Raw genomic sequence first — 25,256 nt, 5'->3', positions numbered from 1 at the left:
CATTAAATTAGTATAATGGAAAACATCCCCGGGCAAAAATCTATGAGAAAAACCGCTAGAGATCAGAAAATGTTTTGTAATTTTGGTGATCCGACACTTTAATACACAGCGCTGTTTGAGCGAGGGACATCATCAACGCTCAGAGGTCTCGGCCTCCTTAAAGACCGTGAGTGTAATCGGTTATTGATCCCTGTGCTGCACACCCTCACGGCTCCTCTTTGTCTTCTGCCTGCAGTGGCGTGTGGGCGGTGCTGGATGAACCTCCTGTTAATGAGGTTGTAAGTGCTGTAATTGACAGGAGCAGGAGATCATTTCTGCTCAGAGGTTTGACTCTTGGCCAAACGTGCGATGGGGCCGGTCGAGAGTTCAGATGACTCATCTCGTGAGGGCGTTGAGGATGAGGAGAGTGCGAAGTGTCGGGATGGAACACAGCCAAGAGCTGAGAGAGGAGGCGGACGGTGGGAATGGACGAGGAACACGGGACGGACAGCAGAGACCGACCACGAGAGTGAAGGTGTGGGTGGAAGCAGGGCTGCAACTCAGGGCTACTTTCATTACTGATTAACTGACAAACACATTGACTTTAAGATCAGTGCAATCATAGCGTGGACAGCGATTACTCAGCCTGTACAGATGGATGTGTAACGTCTGGCAACAGCTGACGTCAGCAGGGTCATCGGCTCTGAGACGGCACATTTTTAACAGGAAGTCTACGTTACAAACCGGGGATGTAGAGACTGAAAGATGTGGACGTTTCCCAGGCAAGGACGAATGAAAAGAAGCTCTCAAGTTGCATTGTGGGTATTGTAGGAGCCAGTATTTTTGGAGATAAATGACAAATCTGACCATTCTTATTTAAAAACCAGCTTCTTTGCAGAGGCTCAACACTAAATGATTGTTTTTTTCATCTAAATAGTCTTTTAAATTCGAAAAATGCATTTCATTATTTCACATTGTTTTGGCCAATCAGGAGTCCACAACACAAATATTTAAACATTTCAGTGATATAACACAGAGAAATGCATGAAATGATTGTATTAGAAGATGAGCGCCACCATGAGGTCAGAGTTTGTGGTCTCAGATTCGTACACGTGACCTGAATCCATCAGTTGTATTCAGAATCAAAGAAAAACTTCTCAGGTGTGTTTTGTTGTGTGTACCACTCAGGACTTGAAATGTGGTTTAAATAAAAGCAGAATCTTTCAAAAAAAAAACTTCTTTCATGTGAGGCCACTGACATTCAGAGCAAGGAGGCATACAAGAGACCTCTTTATTGAATTTATTAAGTTGTATTCAGACACTCAAAACTGATCAGCCCATCACTAGTAATGCTGTTTTATCATTAAAATTCATTGAGCTGTAAGAGAGACCACCAGTAAGGTTAATTATGCTACCTGCTTATAGCTGTAGGTTAGCAAGTCCAAGACAGTCTGTCATATAAAATTGAAGGGCAGTCATTAATTAAAACATGACCAACACTGTGCAATGCAATAAAAGTTCCTTTCAAACATGACCATGGACCATTTCTGAGAAAAGTAACAAGACACCAGAGAGGGAGTTTGTTAATAACACTACATATACCTAAAAAGACCACCACTGCTTAACATTTGACCTGTGTGCGACAAGGCCGAGGATGAAAATCAAATAAAAATAAAATAAAAGCAGACCTATATTGAACTGTACAATTGTTCGGAATCTCTAAATAATTTCCTGGTGAGCTCATCGGCTCTGCAAGCTGTACTAAAGGAGGAAGAAGACAACATTGCAACATTGCACCCTATAACAACATTAGAGTATATTTTTTTCCACAGACTTGTGATAATGGTAGTAGTCCAAATTTCTGTGTGTGCCGTCTGAACGCTACTCTAGAAACAATCCCCCCTTTGATTGAGATCCCCCGAATTGATGCAGGTCGACTACTGGCCTGAACAGAAACAGAGCAGGTTAACAAAGACAAGAGTTTAACACAGAAGTATGTTCAAGTCTTTGCGAGACATCTCACAAAGCACGATGTTCAACAGTCTTCAAGTTTCCTGTTGGTTTTCTTTTCCACGTGAGGCCAAATCAGGGTCAGAATTTAACGTGGGACTTCTGTGATGGACTCGACGAAAATAAATAGCCAGGCCAAATCTAAAAATCCTGTCACACCGGCCTCGTGTTGGCCTGAAGGTGTTGGTTCCTGATGTTCCCGCGCTTCCAGAACTCGCTGTTCAATATGATGTATGGCAGCGTGACAAGCCCGTATCGCTCTACAGATGGCCGCACATGATGGGAAGCCAGATGCGGTTTGTCTTCGATGCTCTCAAAAAGACTTTTTTTGTGTGCATTATCCAACCTTTCCAAAAAACTGGACAGTACCAAATTTATTTTCCGCACTTTCCATTAAGAGCCTTGGATGAAGATGTCGTCTTGTGTAACAGATGTGAGGAGGGAGGGATTCTTGGTTTGCGCAGCAGTCCTTTCCTGGCACCTTCTCCACGCGCTGATGCCTCACGACAGACGGTCCGGGAAGCCAGGCGTCTCAAGATGGGAACAATTTGCTTTGCTCCTGATTGCGGGCATAATTTAACCCGCACGCAAAGACTATCAGGCAACATCCAGCCGACCCTGTGGAGTGACAAATGAGGCTACGCCTTCTCATCACGCTTGGAAATTCGCACGCGACACAATCACACGCTCACAGGCGTCTCGCTCGCTCATCTTTCTGACATGGGGTTAGTCTTACAACTGAATAAGAGATAAAAATGTGTTGTTTTAGGCGTTGTAGTGATACATGCATCCATTATACTGATATACACTTCTTAAAAAAAGTTAAAAAAAAAAAAAAAACATCAACAAAAAAACAAAAACAAAAGGTATTAGAAATGCAGCTATACAGAGTCTTTTAGCTATTCCAGGGGAGTGAGGGTGACGGTCAGGTCCGACGTCAGGAAGCCAAGATGTCCAGGTGTTGTTCAGCTGAGAGGAGGGCGGGGGGGAGCAGAGGGTGTGTGTGCATGTGTTTATGTGTGTGTGTGGGGGGGCGATGAGCAGGAAGAGCTGGGTTAGTTACTGCAGCAGGGACGGCTGGTGGGCTGGGCCGTCTCCGTCAGGTCCACCCCCCGGTTCCGCCCGCTGCTGGCTCCGGCCGCCTGAGGCTCATTCTTGGGTAACTTCTTTGCTGCAGTGACACGGCGACAAGATCAGTGGTGGCGAAATTCATTCTAAAGCGCAGCGTCACACTAAAAGCCTTTGTTTGAGTCCCTTCCTGACACTCGTCACTGACCCTGGACTCAGTCTGCAGCGTTCATTACTCGCAGTTTTAGTATCTTCGCCCTCTAAACCCCCTGTGACAAATCTGTGGCGCTCTCTGGGACTCTGAATCACCTGTTATCAGTGTGGACAGTATGGAGTAGTAATTTGCTGAAACACGTTGAGACTGTCACTCTCCATCGCATCTGCCGCACCTGCTGAAGCCTCATTAAGATAAACTAGCAGCTCAAACAGAGGCGAGCAGGAGGGTTTGAAGGCATATTCTGATTCTGTGAAGGAGTCATGCTCAGGCTAAAACAGGGTCTTCAGCTGCTCTTTAAGATACTTTGTACATAATCATTTGGAGACATTAGTTTATGACAACAAATAAAGGCATAAAAGAGAGGAATAACACGCGCACCCACACACAATCGGTGCTTGATAAGAAATCAGGCAACACAAGTGAAAACACCTGTGTGGGTGCAATGTGGGGGTTTTCATTTATTTTGTGAAGAAAATGAGACGATGATGTGTCCTGAGCAAGCCCGATAGCGCTCTCTTGTGGACAAACTCTCTACTGGCATGTTGTACACTGAGCTGACAGGCCTCGCTCTGCAACAAATCTCTGTGATTGCTTTATGGTAGAAAAGTGCTGCTCAAATGCAGCTCGAGCCAAAACTTCCCAGTTCAGGTGCTTCGTTCTACAAAGGCCACAGTGTCTCACTTCACGGAGACCAAAAGTGCATTCGGACGAGGTCTGATCAAACACAACACTGCTCAAAACAACCAACAGGAGGTCTCCAAAAAAAGTGGGAAGTACATTATCAGCTGTGACATTTAACTTCAACACATGATGGACTAACTGGTAAACAATGCACCACCTTAATATTGCACATTCAGATAGCTTCCATTTACCTGTAAACCTGTGAAATCAACTAAACCTGGACACCACTAAAGCAGGCAGAGTCTGCATTGTTGCTCAGAGGCACTTCAACATGTGCTGCTATAGGTAAGACAGAACATAACCGTGACTGTCCCCAGCTGGTCAGAGATCAGAGCTCTGACAGGAGGGCAGGCAGAGGCAGATCTGCTTCAGCTTATGTCACATGGTAACTGTTCAAATCTTCATATAGAAAAGATCTGGGAGTTGAAGATATCTGAGAAACTTACCAATGGCCATGAAGATCTCATTCACGTTCATAGAAGTCTTTGCTGATGTTTCCATAAAAAGCAAGCTGTTGTCATCTGCGTATGATTGTGCATCCTGTGAAAGCAAAACCAACAACAGCAAATCATTAGTCAAAATAAACTAACCTCACAGTTTGCATGGGCAGAAACACACGCAGACAAACAAAAAAGAAAAAAGTGAATGTGGAGGAAACAAAGCGTCTGAAGCAGCAGACAGGATGAGGACCAATCAGAGGCTGTCGTTCTGCCTCATCAGTCTGTGAATGTTTAATGAAGCCTTCAACAACGACACAACGTCCTCCAGTTAAACAATGACGATTTAAAGAACACAAACCTGGAAGTCCAGTGCTCTCTTGTTTGCCAGATCAGCCTTGTTCCCAGCCAGAGCTATTACAATATTTGGACTGGCTTGTCTCTGAAGCTCTTTCACCCAGTTCTTCGCCCGTACAAATGACTCCTGGCAAACAAAACAGGGCGGGGTGGGGTGGGGTGGGGGGGTGACTCAGTTAGTGAAAATAACAATAAGATCCATGTGACGGAAAGACGACGTCTGGCAAGGCTTCTGCTCATGTTTTGATCAAGGCCCAGAATAGAGACTGAAGAATATGAAACAAATGAAAATGTCCTCAGCTCAGGTCGACTAACAGCAGCAGCGTGCTCTACTGTCACACACATATTTTACCACAGACTTTTTTATACGTGGGCTACATGCCTGTACTCCTCTTCTTCTATTCTTTTAGTGTGGACAAAACTGCTGCTGGCTTTGACACTGAGGAGCATTCACAACTGATAGCAAAGCTGACGTTAACGGTTTCCTCATCCTATTTTTGTGACTGACTTTTTTACACGACCAAGCAACCGCAGCCCATCTTTGAGGCACAATTTACAAATAGAATATAAGCACTGACGTCTTAAAGGCAGCTGCGTTTTCAGTGTGAAGACCGAGAAAAGTGGACACTCGCTGTTTAATATGTCGACTATGTGGAGGTTAATGAGCCCACGTTCAATGTGTTCTCTTTGTAATTAAAATCTCTCAGCACACACTGTATTAATACATATTTTTGAGTGCAGTCACTCATTTGGAGTTAAGACTCATCTCTTAATTCGTCAAGACAGCAAAATAAGTTTCTTTTTTTGACTTGACTGTACTAAATGTCCGATGGAAACCCCCCACTATCTCCTCATCGCTGACAACAATGTTGTTCCAGCTACGGTTAGTGAAAACAGCGTTTGTGACAGCAACCACATGATAGAAAGCCTGGCACCTGACTCACCTCATTTGTTATATCATACACCACAATGGCTGCCTGGGCACCTCTGTAGTACATGGGAGCCAGACTGTGGTAGCGCTCCTGACCAGCTGTGTCCCAGATTTCAAACTTGACTGTTGTGTCGTCCAAACATACTGTCTGAGTCAGAAAGGCAGCTGCGGGGGCACAAAGCAGAGGGACGGATGACGATCGGGGCTGTAGCCACCGAGCTACGCAAAATGTGCTGCTGTGAAAGTAACAACTTAAGACCAAAGCTGGAGGCACACACAGGAGGATTATCTGCTTGACTTGGTCCACATTTGGGAAATCGGGCCCCCGGTAATGTCAAACACGTTTCATACTGAACATCTGAAATCTGGATGGTTGCTGAGGCGTTAAAGTAGGGTGGGATTCACAAAAGCACATTTCAGCCTTTATTTACTCTGCGATGCTTCACTGACAGCAATGCTCTTATTTTTAGCAATGCTCTGTTCATATTCGGTGAGTTGCACATATTCACACCTGGAAACTGCCCAGTGCAACTTCATTTTTGTCATTCTGGAGATCGTACCAGCTCACAAACCTTCAGGCCGTCTCTGTCGACTGTCATGGATCCAGTCATGGATCTAGACTCTCTTTTGATTTTGTTTCTATCACTTTGTTATGCATACTAACACATATTGATTCATACTGGACAGATAAGCTCAGGTGTAACTTTACCTTATTTACCTTTATTTAGTTCATGTGATCGGTGCTGTCTGTGATCTATGATCAGTGCTGTCTAGGATTTCACAAGTGTACCAATGTTTTTATTTGATCTAAGGTGAGTGTATAAATAGCAAAGTAATGAAATGGAAAGACTCTGATAAGCATATGATATCCAGTCAGTAGTGTGTTTGTTAAAGGGCAATAAGTGGAATATTATGCAAATAGTGACAGAGTTCTTTAACCTCACAGAGGCTGCTGGACATACCAGGAACTAATGGCAGATGTCCAAGAATTCACCTTCTTATATCTACAGCTCTGTAGTTCTTTCACACTCACAATTCTCCATCCTCAGTCGTAAACTACAGACTACAGACTTATGTGCCACCATGATCTCTTTACTGTGTTAAACTTTACTCCTTTCCTCTGCTCTTAGTGATACTTCCTATACTCTGACACCACAAAGACTAATTTTATTGTCACATTTTGTAATCCATTTACTGATTTTCAGAGCTTATTCCAATGTGTGATCCACTGCAAGTCTCTCTGTGACAAGAAGGTAGACTAGAAATACAATACTAGAAAAAGTATTGCTCTAATATCAATCCTTGCATACAGTTTTGAGGGCCCGTTTGCAGAAAAAAGCCAGGACATGGCCCCGTGAGGATACATACCTCCGATTGTGCTCTCCTGGAATTCGTGAAACTGTCCCTTGACGAAACGAAGTACGAGACTTGACTTCCCCACGGCTGACTCTCCTAAAAGCACGAGTTTGAACTGGCAGATCTTGTTGCCTGCGTTTGGCCCATTGGGCCGCGTAGCTCCGCCTCTACTTGCCATGTCACACTGTCCGGTCTCTTCCTCTGGACGCTGATGCACTGCGAAAAACTGGGGAGAATACCTGAGCAGGAGAGAGAAAATGACGTGTCACAGAAAAAAATCAACGCTGGGAGATCATTTTGGTTTAAACTGAAATTCATTTCAATGAAACTCAAGCGTATAATTTGGCATTTTGTTGTCTGCAACTGTGCATAATCATGATTACAACAGGTGAAACATTTACTGATCATTTCTTAAATCATTTAGCTGCAGCTTCTGGTAGCATACAGCAGTTGCTACATTGCTACCTTCTGTTTTAAAGCTAAATAAGAGAAGTATTTTCTCCATAGATCAATGGGTCTGACCCGAGATTTCCACTGGGCACGTATCTGTGACATCGTGTATGCATCGTGTATTTGCTCCATCCTCCACGCGTCGTTTCAGAAGTGGAGCGCTTTGCCTGTCGAGCTTTGCTGTCTTGCTCAGATCACGTTCCTTTGGTCATTTTTGATTTTTGTGCTTCTACATGAGCAAGAAGGCTTCGTAGTTAGAGGCTTTCTATTTTGTCTGTTTTGACTACATTTATTGTTGATGTATAAACAGGAGTCTGCACAGGGTGGGTTTTTTTTTTTTGGTTATTCTTTTTTATTTAATGGATTCTTTACACCTTTCCTGTGTCTGACTTCTGTCTGGCTCGATCTGCTCTGTGAGATTAATGCACTGTTCATCAAATATAGACTCGGCACGTATTCTCCGTGGAGCAGAGCGTAAATACGCTTCTGAAATGGAGATGGAGTGGAATTGCACTCCTGCCATTCTAGTCTCGCAGACAGAAGTCGTCTGGTGGAAATTACAGTTAGACTAAAACATTGTGTCTGAAGCACACAGAAAACATAAAGCCTGGACAACCAAACCCTGTTTTAACAGTTGGTTTTTGAGAAAAACTATGACAAACTATTTGTACTTTTAGAATACATGCTTTCAGAAACAATCGACTGAAAAGCAAAGTCATCTGTTAGAAACTAGAACATTTAGGAAGTCACTGCTACGCCGTATTTGTAGACAGGGGTATATGTTCAGGAATTTCAATGTTATAGTTTTATGCTGCTGTTCTGACAATATTTCTTTAACATAAACAGTCCAAACCTGGAGGCCAAAGTGTCGCAAATGACAAAAGACCGTGAAGGGAAATTTACTGTCGTTCACTACATACCGAGTCAGGTTTCACTTCACCAGCCACAGTTTCTTTCCTTTCCAAACAATAGTTGGTAGCTTGCCATGACGAGTTGAGGAAATTGTAGCTGACTGTGACAGGTATGGCAAAAATATGATAGGGTTTGGCAGATACCGTCACGAGAGTCAGTTTTCTGTCAGGCAGAAAAGGTTTGGCGGTGCAAGTGACATAAAAGGCAGCTGAACTGCTGCTTCTCTTGCCAAAGTTTCTCTTTTGACAAAAAGTTGATCAACTGGTAGAGCTCTGAAAATATGCAACAACTAACCTCAAGCAACTCCCGTCTGTAGCCGTAAGTTAAGGGAGACACGCTGTCGCAACGGGGATTAGTATGGCACGGTCTGGGCGCAGAGGTGGGAAAATGGTTCTGGGTGAAGTTAACTTCCAGGTTCCAATCTGCCGGTCTGGAGATTCAAGGAGAATAACAACACCAACCATATTAACTAGACAACAACAGATTCTCTGTGCAACTTAGACATTTCTCACTGCCACCAACCGAGTAAACACAGAGCATCAGTCCAAAAATAATTACCGTCAGCTTCGTCGAAATCGCATTACGACACACAGTTAACCACAAATAACGTCCTATGTTGTTGTTGACTGGCTCGAATTAGCAGAGTAACGACTGCTAGCGTTAGCAACATAGCTAGCTTACATAGCAAGTTCAAAATGTTTAGCCCAAAACCGATCTCTACCTAGAAGAAAGCATACTTTAGCCTGTGTAACGTTACTTTCATTTTGGGTAGTATCGTACACACCAAGCTTATACACACTAGATCTGATATTAAACGCCATTTAAACAACGTTTGAGAATACCAAGACAGATGATGCAGTTTTGGGTGTGTACAGCTAGTGACAGCTAGCTAACCTTAGCTGCATGACGTTCATTTAGTGATCTACCTTATCAATCAGTGGAGTTAACAGAGTCACAGTTGTTTGTTATATCATAGGTGGGTTTACGTTAATGTGTTAATGGTCTAAACGTGACGACTGATCCGGATTCACCTGCCGAACAAACGTTAACGTACTATGCTAACTAGCTTGGCCCTTCCAGTGTCGGCTAGCTAACGTTAGCTAGCCACATAATAGACACTTGGATGGCTAACACAGTAAGCGAACGTTGTTTAGCTGTGGCCGCATCGGGAGGAGCCCTCCGGATAGCTATTAGCTAGCTAGCTATCGCTAATATTAGCTACTCACCTAGCAGAAAGAGGAAGCTAGTTGTAGTGAATGGTGTCTCCGGGACAATATTTGTGGTACTTCACAGTGTGTTGCGTACCCAGCCAGCTACTATCACGTTAGATTTCATAAGACTCCGCGATGTCCCTCTCCCACTTCTTTCAACTTCCCTTTTCGCATTGTACGAACGATGATGACAGATCGTATGACTGGAATTGACAATCCGCCTACGTATTGCTGCGACGGACCAATCATATGTTAGGACTTATTCCTAATTTACTGGTACGTGCTTTTCCACAGAAATACAAAACAGTAAAGAAAGAACATCAAGAGTTTCAGCGGAACATTATCCCGAAAAGAGGTAATTTTTCCCACGTCAATGGAATGGATTTGAAGAAAACAAAACGTTATTTGTCAAATTTCTCACTGATTAACGTTATCAGTTCACATAATTTCGTCATACAAATGTCACATTTCCGTCACCATGAGCTGACATGATTTCACATTCCCCTGAAAAGTATTAAACCTGAACATTACAGCTCCACTGAATTGAGGGGACTGGTGTTGCTAGGCAACGGAATTCAAACAGGTGCACTAGCAGCGTCTGACGGAAGAATTTCGTGCAACTAATTAGAAAGTTGTTAAAAACTTTTCACAGGTAGAGAAGACGAACGCCAGTGATTAAAAAAGAACAAGGACTGCCTCTGTACCTGCTGCACGTGGAGTCAAGATGAATATGACTGACGGACATACTTCTTACCAACTGACTGATACTGACAGAGGTCCAAATATACCGAGGGTAATTCAGCTTTAGCTTAGCTAGCTAACATTAGCTTACTATTACTGTACAGAGCCTAAAGCTGTGGAGCATTTTAGCTAAATGAACCTTTGTTATTGGCGGATACTACGAAGCCCCCTGGACCCTTATGAGAGTATTTTATTAATTCTTGCTCTCCTAGGGGTCTAAGGGGGTTCCGTAGGGTACTCTAGGATGGATACTGTATTATTATTTTTTTTTAATCTTAACACCAGGCTGGAAAACTAATACCTGAAGGAGACAGGGTCGAGACCTGCTTAAAAGAAGTGGAGGGGGTAAGTTCAGTTTTCACGTGTGAGCCTTTTGACAGTGGGATGTAGTTAGGTGCTTAATATTGCATCTTTATGTATGTAGAGCAGTCTATCTCTGGCTGCTTTGGCACAACTGAAAGATGATGACGTGCCATTATCAACATTTTTTATTTTTCAGCCCCCCACCCCGCCGGGGGTAAGGAAATTCCGCAGCAGCGCCCAACCAGAGCTGGGGGCCATCAGAGTGCACCGAGGGAAGGCAGATGATCCAGATGTTGCCGGCACCCTTGTTCATGGCATTAGCACCAAAACGTCCCACACAGTGAGCAGCACACACACCGCCTTGTGGGTTAAAGAGCAAATAAGAGTATTGACAGTAAATAATTTATTACCCTACTTCTTCTACTGCTAAAAATAATAATCAGTGGCAGTTTTGCCATAGTTCACCATGTAATGTAAGCTAGCACTGTGTTAGTTTATGGCACAAGCTAACTAGTCCTTAATTTTTATGTTGTTCGAACAGGTGGGAAGCTTGCTGAATCCTCCTCAGAAGACCTGGTTCCAACAGAGGTTACAAGAGCTCGGTGAGACAGTGTACGCCAAGAATCAAAAAGCACCGCTGGGCAGGTCCCATGATCAGCACGCTGGACTTCCCACCTGCTATAATGACAAAACTACATTTGGTGTGAAAACAGCTAGAGGTATGTTTATCATCAAATAAGGTCACGAGTGAAACAATTTTTGAATGAAGAAAATATAATAAGCTTACTTGTTTTTATGTTACTGCTCCTCAGAATGTTAAGATTTTTTTTTGGAAATCTTGTGTTTTATGTTTCTAAATAATTATCATAAGTGTAGGAATCATTTTACTGAAATGATGAACCTCCTCTCTTTTGAGTGTCTCGTGTTCGTTTTTGTCCAGGCTTGACTGTGCGTGACATTATTAACCCTTCAAAAACCGCAGAGGAGGTGGAGAGGGAAGCTCAGGAGGGACATGAGGCTAAAATGCGCAGCCACAGCGCCCATTATGTTGGTAAGAAGAGTGGAAAAATGTATATTATGCATGAAGCCTTTACTGTTACTACCAACATTTTATCAGTCTGTCTGTCTTGTTGAGTATTTTGAAATGCAATGTCTGTGTTTAACCACAATGAAATCCCCTTGCACTCCTCCTCCAGGTGAGCAAATTGACAGGAAGTACAACTGGACTCACTGCAGTAAAGACAGCGTGTTTGGGATCCTCACACCTCATTTCAATGACGGCCGTAATGTTGGCAAAACTCTCCACTGGCTCGGGGAAACACAGAAGTACGTCCTGCAACAGGTGGACACGAGTGTTTTGTTGTTAATTTTCATAACACTGCATATTATTTTGCCACAGGTTTTACAATCCAAAGACGGTCTGGAAGAGATCTGGGAACAGGGAGAAGTTGGCGCTACATCTCGGAATAACGAACATGTAAGTTTCTGTCACATGTTACGTGACTTCTGTACATACTTTACTAACTCATGTTTACCGTCACTCTCTTATTAATCACATCGCTTCAGGAGAGGAAACACCTGGGAAAGTCCACCACATCACACCGTTGGAATTCTCTTGCCACCAGGTGAATTTGGCAGATTTTGCGTTCCACATATGAAGTCTGAGTCCTCCCTGCACTGGCCTGGGTTTGAATCCAGTGCCCTGTGTCTCTCTACTATCAAGTAAAGCAGAAATTTTGAAGGAAAAAATGATTATATTATATACAAATCCACATGTTGGAACTGTTTTAAGCCATCAGACATTTTGGCTTGCTACCTGCACAGGTGTTATAATATAATCCACTCTGCTGAGCCAAGAGCAACACATTATGACAAATTGTCAGTTAAACGGATCAAAGATGCTGTCCAACCTTAACGTCGGCATGCTTTTCTAGAAATGCTCTGCTTCACATCCACATTTTTCTGCATTTATTTCCACTCAGGCCTCAGATACTGAATTACAAATGCAGGCGGATGATTTATCTTTCATGGTACCTCAGACTACAACACTAACATTAAATTTTGTATCATGCAAGTTAATGTGACTAAGATTTAAGGCTGATGTACACGTTACATGTGGAGGTTCATTTCCTGGATAATTTTCATTTTATCGTGTCTCCTGCAGAGCGTCAGACCAGCACGGCTCCTGCTGGCATAGAGAGGAAGCCTTTGTCCGAGTCAGCACAGCCTGCAGCCTCTCAGGCCTTGACTAAGCCTGAGGACCCGGAGCCTGTTGAGCCTGGCACCGCAATGAAGACCACCAGGACCCTGAGCCAACCCAGGGCAGTCCCAGACCACTTCCTGACCTCCTCTTCCCTCATTGGGGCTGTTGCTGAAGGTCCAGCTACATCATGTAGGCCAAAAATAGAGATGTGTGGTGATAAGCATGCTGCGCACTAAATAGCATATGTGCACATGTGAACTGCGGATGAAATGAAAGACAAAATAATTGTAGTGTCAATATTTGACTATTTCCTTCCCAGTCTGAAACCCAGAAGGAGGGATTTGTGAGTGACAGCTATAATTGGGAGTCAGAATGTTCACAGTGCAGGAAAGAGAGGAGGTCAATGGTAAAATAACCAAGAGCAGCAATATGCAGACACTCTCCCTAATGACACAAGCACGACGTGTGGAATCACACCGCGGGAGACATGAAATGACTGATATACAATACTTTATACTCCCATCTCCTATCAGTCCTTACCCATCATGTGGTCTCTCTTCAACTAGGCGGCCACACCTTCGGGATCCCGTCAGTGCGCTCTGACCTTCCAGCTCCACGCATAAGGAGAGTCAGTGACACGACCAACTACGGTGATATGTCCACGGTTAGAGATCTTCTGTATCCATCAGTTTATGCTCTTCTGGGTGTTCATGAGGAAAACCTCTTCTGTCCTCGCAGCAAGAACCAGGTATGCTCAACAATATATATTTACATTCATATATATATATGTGTGTGTGTGTGTGTGTTAGACAAGTTCGATCTTGAGTCATCGTCACTGGCCAAAGTGTGTATGAACCCTGGCTATCTTTAATTAGCTATACTTGGTTCCACTCCAGGTATTTCATTCCATCGCATACTCCACATTCATGTGGCGGACTCTTTTGTCCAATGCAACTTATAACAGAGTACGCCCATATTTACTGTCAGCTCTGTCTGACATCAGACAGTTAGAATCTCCCCAGTTTTCCTGTATGGTTTCAAAATATCCTGTTTATTAAAAGCATGTAAATTCTGTATGAGATGCAAGACATGAAACATCATAGCAGGCGTGATGTTCAAGGCTGAATGCACGGTTGGGTGCTGAAGAAAAGCTTAATATAGCGGAGAGTCTTTCCTGTTTGGGCTTTATTACATATTCAGAAAGCCTCTGAACTTCTTTAACTTCACTGAAATTTCAACTCTGACTGGAGAGCGTAGAAGAGCAAGAGTCCACCTGTGACGAATGTGCTATGAGGCTTTGTTTTGGTAAACCAGACAAGTCCTGCAGAATCAATTCTCCATTCTCTGTCATCCCTCTCTGCCGAACTCTCACTCTTTTCTATTTGTTGATTATCTGTTGTTTTCTTTTGACTTTTGTCAAAGAAAACTTTTCCACCTTCACCAGTCTGTTTCATAATCAGATTCTTTTTCCAGATTGGTCATTATAAGTCTCCCTCTGCTGCAGCGTGGCCTCAGTGCAGTTACATAAAAATAAAAGATAAAAAATCTCTCAGTTGTAACTTGACTGTGTTTTCGTGAAATAGGTTTTTGATACTCTTCACCCTCTTCTTTGCAGATTGCAGAGATCTTCAGAAATGTGGGTGTGAATATTTCTGAGGCGACGTTCGAGGAGGCCTGGAAACTGGCGTCCATGAAGCATCCAGCAGGGGAGGTTTGTGTCGAAAACTTCCGTAACGCACTCAAGGAAATAAAAGCAATGTAGCACTCGAGGTGGTTTTAGCGGCACAGTGTTTCCTCATCACACGTCTGTGTCGGTCTGAACTGTGTCTCTGCTGTCTGGTGAAAGCTTTGAGGACGTTTAAGTTTGATGGGAGGGAGTTTTTGACATAATGAAGAATGGATTTCTGCAGCCCAAAATGTCACACAGCAGTAAACACTCATCTGAAGTATGCGGTGGATGTGCCGTTACACATTTTTCACTTGACAACCAGAATGCAAAAATCTGTTTACACGACTATTCTCAGTACCCTTCAAGTCAAGGAAAGTGTTTTTAAAGAGCAACAAAAGCCAAACCACATTATTTTAATAGTTCTAGACCAACAAAACACTTTTTGTCAGCACACTGTTGTTTATGTGAACGTATGCGTCAGCGACTGGGATCTGAATGAACAAACTCAGTATTCAGTTTGAGCTTTGCTGAAATGATGCATTCCTACATTAACGTGTTAAATTTGAATTTCTTTTTGAGCCAGTCGAGTCTCTCTGAGCTGGTAGGTGAGCTAACTAAATACAGTGCACGGAACTTGTTTGTGCAATGGCAAATTCAATTACTGTTCTGCTTTTCTATTCAGCTGACGTGACCTTTAATTTCATACTGTTACTTCATCATGATCGTGTTTATGAATCTGCTGAAATATTAAATACAGAGAGAGAGAGAGCACCGCAAAATGAAGCCCTTTTTGAATGGTTAACATGAGACTAATGTCTTTCATTACATGAGCCTCTTTCTGAACATCCTCTTGACCTATTTTTTAGATGAAGGTCTTTTGGATTTTTGCTGTTCTTGTTATTTCAAGAATTCACTGCAAGCTGCTTGACAGTTCCTGGTAGTGCGTCCAACCAATAGAGGGTAATGTGAGGAGACATACTGTACACGCTACACAATTTAATATATAGACTGAACTGCTCCTTCAACCTTTATCTCTGTCATTGTAACAGCAACAAACAACCTATTAAATGTAGTAAATCCAGTGTTTGAAGGAGCCATTTTGCATCATGGAGCACACTTTAAAACAATACACAAACTTTGTCTTCACTGTTCTTAGAATTCCTCAAAGAGGACATATCTGTCAGGTATCCGGGTGTGTTTTCTTCTTAGACATACAGTAAAGTCCAGCTGATGCTGACCAGCTTCATATTTTCTCCCCCAGCAGGGGGCACATCAGCATGCAGGGAAATGACAGAAACACATGTATTGATTGAACAAAGCGTAATGTGTTCATCATTATTGGTGACTGTGATTGACTTGGTTTTGAGATCACTGATTGTTTTGAAGTAGTGTCAGTCCTACTTGTTTCAACTTGTCTGTCCCTGGTCTGGCTCGAAAATTCAGACATTTTGAGAATCTTCTACATGCGAGACTGAATGGCATAAAAAGAGTGAGTTTCACAACAACACATGTACATCAACTTTAAAAGGCTTTTTAGTATTACTTTCAATTATAAGTCTTCAGTCGTCAACACAAGACACAATATTGATATTACAAATTCAGAGATGAACATGTCAGCAAGCAAAATAGGTTTTTATCCCTATTACATGTCAACTTATAGAGAAACAGTTTCTCTAATAAATGAAAAATAAATCACGCACAGAAACGGCTCATGTGTCATGCCAACATGTCACCTTTCTTTTGTTGGAAGCAACATGTCATCTTTTGTTGGTACAAGTAAGCTGCTGTGAAACAATATTAAATGTTACGTTGATTTCTCTAATAACAGCCGATGTGACTGTTTCTGAGCTGGTGAAAGACCTGAGTATTACGTTTGATTTCCAAGCATATTTATCTTGTAATTCTATTAATCAACCTTAAAATGGGAGTCTGACAGAGATACCACAATTAATTTATGGCCTCCTGGAGCTGACACACATGTAGACATACAGACATGCAGACTCTCAAAGAGGTATGAGGAATTGTTTGCAATCTGTTTCGCTAACAAGATTAATGAAACAGTTTGGCACGTAGCCTCGACTGATCCACGTCAGAACATTACAAAACAGTAAAATAACTAATAAGAAAACCCATTAGCTTTTTGTACATTCACCACTTGCTTTTGTTTTCTTGTTAATTTCCATTTAACTGAGTGATGCACAGGCGTGGTAAATTGTTTAATGTGCTCTCACCATATCCATGAGCATATTGACATGTGCTAAGCTAACCGCACTCATTTAATCTCATTAGGACTCTGCGAGATGCTCCACTGGAACCAAAAAACCCCCACGCAAAGTTCCACAGACCACATATTACTATGCAGCAAAAATTAAAATAATCCTCAGCGTATTTCATTATGCATGAATTAGCGGCTGCTAATGACAGAATCCTCTCTGTTTGTCAGATATGTTGTCAACATTAATAATATTGCAGCGAGCTTTAACAGAATGGGATGATACGCAGCATTCAAGAGCCTGTCAGACGTGATGGTTTTGACAAGTGACACGTTTCTGGCAATGACCATTGGCTCACACGCAGGCTGCATTTGAATTACTTAAACGGGTGGGGAATTTTCTGGTAGAATTTGTCACTCTTGCTCGCAGCGATGCAATACAACTATTTTCACTTGGTATAAGACTTGTGTTGTGATTTCTTGTTGATCCATAAAGTACTTTCTTGACAACCATGTACCAGAATATGCGCATCCTCCTGCTTACTATGGAAAATGGATTATCTTGTTGCCTGTTGCTCGTTATCACAAGTGCCACAACACTAATATATTTGGTCTCTATGTTTGATGAATCATCCATTCATCCATCCAACCACCCATTTTCTTCCACTTTTCTCTGGCTGGGTTATGGTGGCAGCATGCTTAGCCTGCTAGTCCAGACGTCCCTTTCCCAGCAACATTTTCCAGCTCCTCCTGGGGAATACCAGGGCTTTCCCAAGTCAGATAAGATGTATTATTCCTTCAGTGTGTTTTGTGTCTAGTCCGGGGTTTCCTATCAGTTGGAAAAAAAATCTCCAAGGGAAGGCGTCCAGGAGGCATCCTGATCAGATGCCTGAACCACCTCAACTGGATCTATGCAGCGCAAAGGAGCAGTTGCTCTACTCCAAGCTCCCTTTGGATGTCTGAGCTCCTCACCAAATCTTGTGCCCATAAGTGGGCGAGCAACTCGCTCCATGGCCTCAGATTTGGAGGTGCTGGTTCTCACCTCCTCTATAGAGGACATGTTGGTCGGGTTCTGAAGTTCTTCATCGTGCTCTTTCCAGTGCTCCACAGTATCCCCAGTCCAGGTCAGCCGTTCTCCACCTCCCAATGAACACAGCATCTTCCTGTTTCTGAGTCAACAGTTTCCCAGATGTTCCTTGAAGCCAACCAAAAGCCCTTCTCCACAGAGTCCCTGAACTCCCCCCACATCTCTGCTTGGCATTAAAGCCAAAGCCCTTCTGGTCTCTCACTACCTGTCTGCTGCTTTAGGAGACCCCTGGGCCAAGCGAGCCAGAAAGGCCTCCCTCACCAGTGGGTTCTTAGGTTGCTGCTACAACAGGCACCAATGACCTTCTGCAACTCCTAATAGTCACTGCCACGATGGAGGCTCTAAATACGGCACACTCAGATTCTGTTTCCTGACCTCCCCTGACTAATTCTCACAGAGATGGGACTTGAAGACCTCACAGACAAGGGCCTCCACCAGACATTTCATGTTCACCCTCACCACACCAGGTCTGTCTGGCAGCCTCCCCCGATCCACCTCACCACCAGGTGGTTATCAGCTGACAGCTCTGTTCCTCACCCGAGTGTCCAAGACACTGCTGCAGATGTGATAAAAGTCAGCAACTTGCAGTCGTGTAGACCCTCTCATCCCATGGAGAAAACTCGAACACAGCAGCGCTCAGCTGGGGGCTAATGAAGCACCTGGTGCCTCTCACAAAAATCACATGCGTGAATCACATGCAGAGAATTCAGTTATGGGATACAAGGACAGCTGTTACATTAGCTTGTTGATGTTGAGGTGAGAAACTGTTGCAAAGTAAAGATTTGTACAATTATAAGAGGAGAGCATGAATTCATCCGTAATTAGAAGTAATACGGCTGATAGTTACTTCATTAGTAGCATCAAAAAAGACATCTTTCATTTGTGCCATGCTGAAGACAACAGCTCGGTCTGTACACAGTTAAACACAAGCATTATGCTGACATGTTGTGGAGAGGCTGTTGAAGTTTTTTCTGTGTCATCAGAGGGTTTGAAGAAAGCGTAATGCTGGGGAGGGTCTTGCTACTTTACAAAGTGAAACATAAGGTTCTGTCTCCCCTTACCACCCCAATCATTTTTGCATAGTCCCTTCGTTTCTCAGTGCAGCTTCAGAGGCATACTGTTGGTGTGTGGAGGAGATCTCGTTAGTGTTTATTGTGAGTGGGGGTACGGCAGACTTCACGTGTAAATTAAAGGGTCAGGGGTACAGTTTGGTGCCATGATCAAGCAATTTATTGATGCAACATACTGGCTTAAAAAAACTAAACAGAGAGAAATGTCACAGTTCATTCCTGACTTTGGAAACAGTGGTCTCATAATATTTAAAGTAAATATGGAACTTTAAATATAAACTTTAAATATGGGCTTTAAAGGCATCTGAGGGTCTGAGGCTGACTTCAAATCAGAGTCATAGGTCCATTTCTAAAGTTCTGAGGTCGTCACTTGTGTGCACAGCTTCAGTGTTAGAGCTCTGCGTCCGTCCAGCAATCCAAAGTGAGTAGCAGATTGGCCAAGTTTCATGTTCATGGACAAGCAAACTCAGCCAAATACCGCTCCCCTGTTGTGTCCTGGTGACTGACAAATGGCCTTGCAGCGTCGAGCCCAATCACTCAGCTGCTTTCCAGAGCCAGTGCCAAACAGTGGTGACCATCCAGTCGGGAGAGGCTCCTCTCGTCAGCTCTCTGTGGAACCTGGAGAGAAAACGGGAAGACATGTTTGACAGCAGCTACGCTGGTTTACTCTCATTTTAAACAGCTCCCCAGACTGATGTAAATCATGCATACCCTGCATCTCCTCTATTGAAAATTCATGAGAGCTTCAGAAGAGCATCCTAAATTCTTCTTAGTATCACAAATGTATTCAAACTCCGAGAGGAAAAGGCGGATTGACGAACACTCGGCTCAAACTAACTTCTTGTCTCACCTTGGAAACCGTGAGCGTCACTATCCTGCCAAACTGTCTGTTTGCTAGCCTCTGGGATAACACTTGAAGTGTAACAGGCTTTTTCAGAGGAAATCCTAAGACCTGAAACAATAGAAAAGACAATCTGGCTAACTAGATAGGTGGGCATTAGGTAGAGTCGCCACACCATGTGTCCAGCAACTAACCGGATTACCGATTGGAAACGGAAAGAGGCTTTGACTGTTACATGTGCTGGGAGCGAAATTATTTCCCCTTCCTGTTACAGCAGCAAATCATATCAGCGGCGCTTTACACCCGAATCAGAAGAAATGATGGCAGACACAGAATTTTACATAATCTTTACTTATGGACAAACAGTCAAAGGTCCTTCTCAGACATGGAGCACACAACATTTCTGGCTTCATTTAGCTGCTGACGTGAGGAAACCGGCAACTGTTGACGTTAATGACACGACAGGACGTTTCAGTGAAGCGCCACAATAACGCTCGCATGATATCCGGCACCTGGCGTGCGAGACGGAGCAGCGGCACAGCCGAGAACAGTGATGAGTTAAATAGATATCAAGGACGAAGAGCGCTTTTTGTTCTCTCGCGGGATGAGAGCCGATTCTCCTTTGTCAGACAAGACGTCCTGACAGGACTTTTTGTTTCCAGTGACGCGTTCTGCTGGATACTCAGAAATTCACCCATCCAGTTGGCATGAATGAAATTTTAGATACAAAGAGGGAGACAGCTGGTCTGATTATGAGTGAGCTGAAACACGGTCACGGGCCACTTTTGTCCCAGTTGCACCGCGAGAGGAAAAATCACTTTAACGAAAACTCAAGTTTGAGGTTTTTCATGTTTTATTCCCGTGAAATTCACGTTTAACGTTTTTCTGCGTTATGTTAATCTGACGGCATTCAGCTCAGACTTGTGCTGTGTTCAAAGTAACGTAGCTTTTGGGACTTTTCCCTCAAAGTGACTTTGGTGTTTATTCAAACAAAAGATCGAAATGGAAATCACGTTGAAATACGGATCGGGTGTCTGACAGGGATCGAATACATCACTACTTGCACTGGCCAGCTGTGTGTGTGATGTGACATTCATGATCACTTATTCGGGAAGCGTGCCACTCAGCCTCACCGTGAACATGCAGATATATTAGAGTGAATATTTCCTCAGCTTCTATTTATTCTCCCAAACAGATCTGTTCTTCTATTAATATTTCGTACTTTAAAGTGTATCAGTGGCAGTCCTCCAGAGTCCTCCAGTGAAATAAATACGTCACTTTCACTGTTTTCCCAAATGAGGCATTAAATATTAGATGAACTCTCATCCGCCCACACATTCAGAACATTTCTCCAAAATGATCCTTTACACGTGTGTTTGAAAAACATTAAACTTGCCTCCATCAGCTGTGGCTCTGTTGCCCACCCAACAAAAACAGACATGCCATATGTTGGAAAGCCCGCAGGTAACTTTGAGCTTTTGCCAACATATAATTATCTCTCTAAGTAAATATTTGTACCTTTTAATTGCGATTCTGCACGCTCTATATGAGAGGAATAAACCAAACACAGATTTTGGCACATAACATCTGAGCTAATTATGAGCTTTAAGTAAAAAAAGAGCCAGCAACACACTGCATGAAATAGATTTGAACATGTCAAAGCTGAATGAGGGACGTTTGGTACGTTTGATGTGCGCACTGGACAAGCTGAGCGCTTACTCATAGACCGCTGTCACTATTTTCTTCTGTGGGCCGCCATCTTCACGAGAGGCCACTTTGAAGATCTTCGTGCCTTCAGGGTCATCAGGGCCATCATGTGTGGACAGGATCCAAAACCTCATGACGATGAAGCACAGCTTCCTACCTGCAAGGACGAGGACAGACATCAGAGACCAGAAGAGATCATAAACAAGGGCAAATTAAGTCTTAAAAGCAGCTCATGTCACAATCACACCTGAGAGCTGGCAGTTATATCTACAGTCCTCTTCAGATGAGGTGGAGGACACCTTAAAGGAGGTTCTGAGGACATGTAGTGTTTCTTCAATGAAGCCCATGAGGTCAAACATTAAATATATTGTCTTCGTGCTGTTTTCAGTTAAGTTTATGTCAGAAAACAATTCGCAAGTTATCACTTTGTTTTTTTTTTTTTAAATCAGGTTTTCCGCAGCATCCTAACTTTTGGGATCGGGGTTTCTGCTCAAATGCAAAACAGACGTTTGTGATCTCAACACCGGAATGTGTGCAGGGAGGCTCACATCAGCACCGTGTGAACCTGACAGAGAGGCTCCAGCTCTGACACCGAGGTTAGGAGTCCATCCACGGACAGGGAGGACGGACAGCTTCAGGACCTTCATGACCTTCATGACCGTGATGTGTTCCCAGTCTCTTCAGTGATGCAGCGTCCTCAGCCTGTCGGTGACCTGCACGAAGCCTCATCGCACGAAACTCACCATGTTGATCGAAGACGACAGACACGTCTTCCGGCAGCATGAATATGATATCATCCATTTTCACAGCTAGCTGCTGCCTCTGAGCGTTGGTGAGAGTCCGGCACGTCTTCTCAACATACTCTATCATCTGAAATGACAGAGGAGATTAAACGGGACGCTGCTGAATTCTCTGCTGTGTACATGATGTTCTTTTCTCAGAATGACCACAATGCCCAAAAAGAGTCCAATTTATCAACACGTGTCGGTTTGTGCATGTGCAGGATTTGTTACCTCGTTGGACACTATCCCCACTAGCCTGTGGTATCTGCCTCTGGACATCAGGTCGGAGACATGGACCAAAGCCTGGGACGGGCAAGGAACAAGAGGTGGTTAATTTTCCTGCATGGTGGTGGATGATGTCACAGCCCTGTGTCAATCCCACCATTCCTTACATCTGACGGTTAACTGTGATGCAGTTAAAGCAGGCTGGGAACCTCTGGCTTCCTCTTCAGACAGGAAACACCAAAAACACAATGTTTGGACATTGAATTCCATTATTTATGTCTGGAGAACTTTAAGGACTAGAACCTCAGCTTTGAGCCAGAGAGCACTCAAAAAAATGTTATTTAAACACCTACAAAGCCATGACAAGGAAGACAAGTCCATCTGCTGATGAAGATCATGTCCTGTGATGGAAAGCCTTGAGGGTAGACCGATTTCTCAAAAGGAGCATTTGCTTATGACATTGACTAAATTACAGATGGATAAAACTGCATTTACTGATGATTAAAAGCTTAAAACTGTACTTTTGCTTCTTCCCTCCTGCTTTCCAACAACCTTCTGTTCAGTCAGAAACCTCTATGAAACCTCTGGTGCTCCTATCAAAATATCAGCCTTTCAGGTTTAATTTACATCTGAAGAATCACAGCAGCTTTCAAACCGTTTGCCACATAAAGTGAGACATTGAGGGGCACACATGAGGCCTCTCAGCGGGCTCATGTGAACAAATGTGACCGGGCAGTTTGTTACAGCTGCAGCGGGATTTGGTGGGGGCCTTTACCTGCTTCACTCCCCTGTGAAAGTCCTCAGAGTTGACGTCCACATCAAAGTACATTTTGATGAGAAATATAGTGACTTTGCATCGGATCCACGTGATCGGGTCCGGGATGCCGACCACGGAGATAGCGGGGTGACCGTCGGAGCTCCCGGGCGGCCCGTCGGCTCCAGGCTGAGAGCTGAGCAGTCTGTGTTTCTGAGCGGCGAACGCGACCCTCCGCCGGCACATCCTCCGGCCCTGCGCTCCGGGCTCCCCGGAGAGAGGACGCACGCAGCCCTGCGCCCACTGCCGGCGCACGGCCGGCTGCTTGCTGAAGGTCGGGCCCCTCTTCCAGGCGCGGACCCCGGGTGAGCACGCCGCGAGGCCGCCGAGCTCCCGGCATGCAGCGAGGCTGGTGATGCGCTGCATCACGGCGAGGAGGACGCAGCGCTACGGGCGGTGTCTGGACCACGGACCGGGGCTGAAACAGCGTCCATAGTCACAGTTGCCTTTGGTTTACTTACGCAACTCACCCCATGCTGTACCCATAATCCTTATCGTGTTCACGAAGTATACACACATGACTGCTGCCTTCAGGTACCGTTGGAAATGCTGCATCAAACATATGGAGGACTTTATGAAGAGCCAAGGTGGTTTTTATTTTCCTCTTCTCTTGATTGAAGAGCTGTTTCAGTCTTTGTCCTCTAGATTAGTATTTTTATTTTCAGTTTTGTATTTTTTCTGAATACATTTTACATCGTTGATGAACAGATTGCTGCTGCTGATTGCTTCATTTGATTTTGAAGAAGTCGGAAAAAGTGGGAAATTAGGTTATGGGACCAGGTGTGGAGGTCAGATGTTAAAATGTACATTTGACATTTACATCTGAAAACAAATGTCTGCTCTGAGAGGATGAGTCACGTGTTGCCTCTCGTCCATTCAGCCCCTGTACACAGCAGGTCCAAAATAAAGTCAAACAGAAGCTTTCAAAGGCCAAATACTTGATTTTCTGTTTTCATGGTGGAGTAAGCTCAAACTTCCAGACAGCACTTAAAGGCAGCAAAGTGGTTTTACTGTCAGACTCCAGTAGAGGGAGATAAATATCCATTTATCCGCCTGTCGTGTGTTAAGAAAGTATGAGAAAAGTAGAAAACAAACTTCCAGTGTGTCTGTCGCGCATGCATTATTAACACAATAAGAGAACATCTAAGGAGCCAGGGAAAGCGCCTGCACGCACGCACGCACACAGAACCAGTTGTGCCTGCGGGCCAACAGTTTCCGCCCAGACTTTGTTTTCTGCGCAGGTGCCCAAAATGATTGGGCGAAAATGTGAAATTTGATCAGCAGACCAAAACATCATTAAGTCCCCGCTGTTCTCGGTGATTACAGGTCACTCACTCTGCGCGAGCACTCACGCACGCACGCGGCATACACCTGCGCGCGGCCCCGCCCACCTGAAGTTCTCCCAACTAATTTTATTGATCAATAATTAGCAGCGCGGCACGCGGTTATTTGAAATTGCGCTCAGACACGGAAACCTTTCCGGGACGCATCACAGTAATTATGTGTGTCAGCTGAGATGCTTTTTACATCTGCGCGTCGGATGGAGCGGAATATTAACGAGTCCACGCCGGATGGGATTAATCGTTGGAGAATCTGCAGATAAACACGCGAGTGAAGAAGAGTTAAGAGTCCAGGCGGCTGTGCATGACACGATATGATCAAGATATGTAATCAGAGAGGAGGTGAAGAGGGAGGAGGGAGAGCAGAGCGAAAATCAGAGGAATGGGAGGAAAGATGGAGTCAGAAAAAAAGGAAAAGGAGCAAGTTTCCAGGTGAAAACTTCCCAATGAGCCACATGAGGTGCTTGTTTGTTTTCATGTGAATAATTAACCGTCAAAGTAAACTATCACATGCAAACTGACAGAAAAGAGACATACATAAATCAATATATCAGTTCAGCTGCTGCATTTAAAACCACCTGTGAGGTTAATTAAAGCCTGAGCGGCTGCAGCTGGAGGCCGCTGAGGTCACGTCCTCTGTGCTCTTCCTGCAT

General features: G+C 43.9%; 3 protein-coding genes across 4 annotated transcripts; 1 reads left to right on the top strand and 2 right to left on the bottom strand.

The window, feature by feature from the left end:
- Window positions 1–1,263: 1,263 nt before the first annotated feature.
- rab5ab (RAB5A, member RAS oncogene family, b) lies at window positions 1,264–9,818 on the bottom strand. 2 transcript variants are annotated; one of them, XM_070966213.1, is made up of 7 exons: window positions 9,625–9,818; window positions 8,693–8,828; window positions 7,049–7,275; window positions 5,694–5,845; window positions 4,754–4,876; window positions 4,402–4,495; window positions 1,264–3,160 (listed from the first exon to the last, which is right to left on the bottom strand). In XM_070966213.1, the coding sequence occupies exons 3-7, from the start codon at window positions 7,212–7,214 to the stop codon at window positions 3,045–3,047; spliced, it is 651 nt and encodes a 216-aa protein (XP_070822314.1). In that variant the 5' UTR covers window positions 7,215–7,275; window positions 8,693–8,828; window positions 9,625–9,818; the 3' UTR covers window positions 1,264–3,044. The 2 variants fall into 2 exon arrangements, with proteins under 2 accessions (XP_070822314.1, XP_070822315.1); XM_070966214.1 differs by lacking the exon at window positions 8,693–8,828 and having other exon boundaries at window positions 9,625–9,815.
- Window positions 9,819–10,333: 515 nt separating this feature from the next.
- Window positions 10,334–14,618, top strand: efhb (EF-hand domain family, member B). Its single transcript, XM_070966212.1, has 11 exons — window positions 10,334–10,402; window positions 10,636–10,695; window positions 10,850–10,993; window positions 11,195–11,372; window positions 11,594–11,704; window positions 11,850–11,979; window positions 12,053–12,130; window positions 12,220–12,278; window positions 12,818–13,045; window positions 13,423–13,604; window positions 14,472–14,618. Exons 1-11 carry the CDS (start codon window positions 10,334–10,336, stop codon window positions 14,616–14,618), a joined length of 1,386 nt encoding a protein of 461 aa, XP_070822313.1.
- Window positions 14,619–19,034: 4,416 nt separating this feature from the next.
- LOC139333999 (m-AAA protease-interacting protein 1, mitochondrial) lies at window positions 19,035–23,772 on the bottom strand. The gene is made up of 5 exons (XM_070966727.1): window positions 23,225–23,772; window positions 22,456–22,527; window positions 22,186–22,312; window positions 21,455–21,599; window positions 19,035–19,512 (listed from the first exon to the last, which is right to left on the bottom strand). Exons 1-5 carry the CDS (start codon window positions 23,627–23,629, stop codon window positions 19,428–19,430), a joined length of 834 nt encoding a protein of 277 aa, XP_070822828.1. The 5' UTR covers window positions 23,630–23,772; the 3' UTR covers window positions 19,035–19,427.
- Window positions 23,773–25,256: the final 1,484 nt, after the last annotated feature.

Source organism: Chaetodon trifascialis, chromosome 7 (assembly GCF_039877785.1).
Source record: "Chaetodon trifascialis isolate fChaTrf1 chromosome 7, fChaTrf1.hap1, whole genome shotgun sequence".
NCBI lineage: Eukaryota > Metazoa > Chordata > Actinopteri > Chaetodontiformes > Chaetodontidae > Chaetodon > Chaetodon trifascialis.
This window is presented reverse-complemented; position numbering and strand designations above follow the sequence as displayed.

Coding starts and splice junctions, on each gene's coding strand:
- rab5ab (XM_070966213.1), bottom strand. CDS start 7,214: ATGGCAAGTAGAGGCGGAGCTACGCGGCCCAATGGGCCAAACGCAGGC. Junction 4,496..4,753: donor AGAGAGCACTGGACTTCCAG/GTTTGTGTTCTT, acceptor TTGCTTTCACAG/GATGCACAATCATACGCAGA. Junction 3,161..4,401: donor TGAGATCTTCATGGCCATTG/GTAAGTTTCTCA, acceptor GTGTCACTGCAG/CAAAGAAGTTACCCAAGAAT.
- efhb (XM_070966212.1), top strand. CDS start 10,334: ATGAATATGACTGACGGACATACTTCTTACCAACTGACTGATACTGAC. Junction 10,696..10,849: donor GCTTAAAAGAAGTGGAGGGG/GTAAGTTCAGTT, acceptor TTTATTTTTCAG/CCCCCCACCCCGCCGGGGGT. Junction 12,131..12,219: donor CATCTCGGAATAACGAACAT/GTAAGTTTCTGT, acceptor ACATCGCTTCAG/GAGAGGAAACACCTGGGAAA.
- LOC139333999 (XM_070966727.1), bottom strand. CDS start 23,629: ATGCAGCGCATCACCAGCCTCGCTGCATGCCGGGAGCTCGGCGGCCTC. Junction 22,528..23,224: donor TTCACAGGGGAGTGAAGCAG/GTAAAGGCCCCC, acceptor TGCCCGTCCCAG/GCTTTGGTCCATGTCTCCGA. Junction 22,313..22,455: donor TGGGGATAGTGTCCAACGAG/GTAACAAATCCT, acceptor CTGTCATTTCAG/ATGATAGAGTATGTTGAGAA.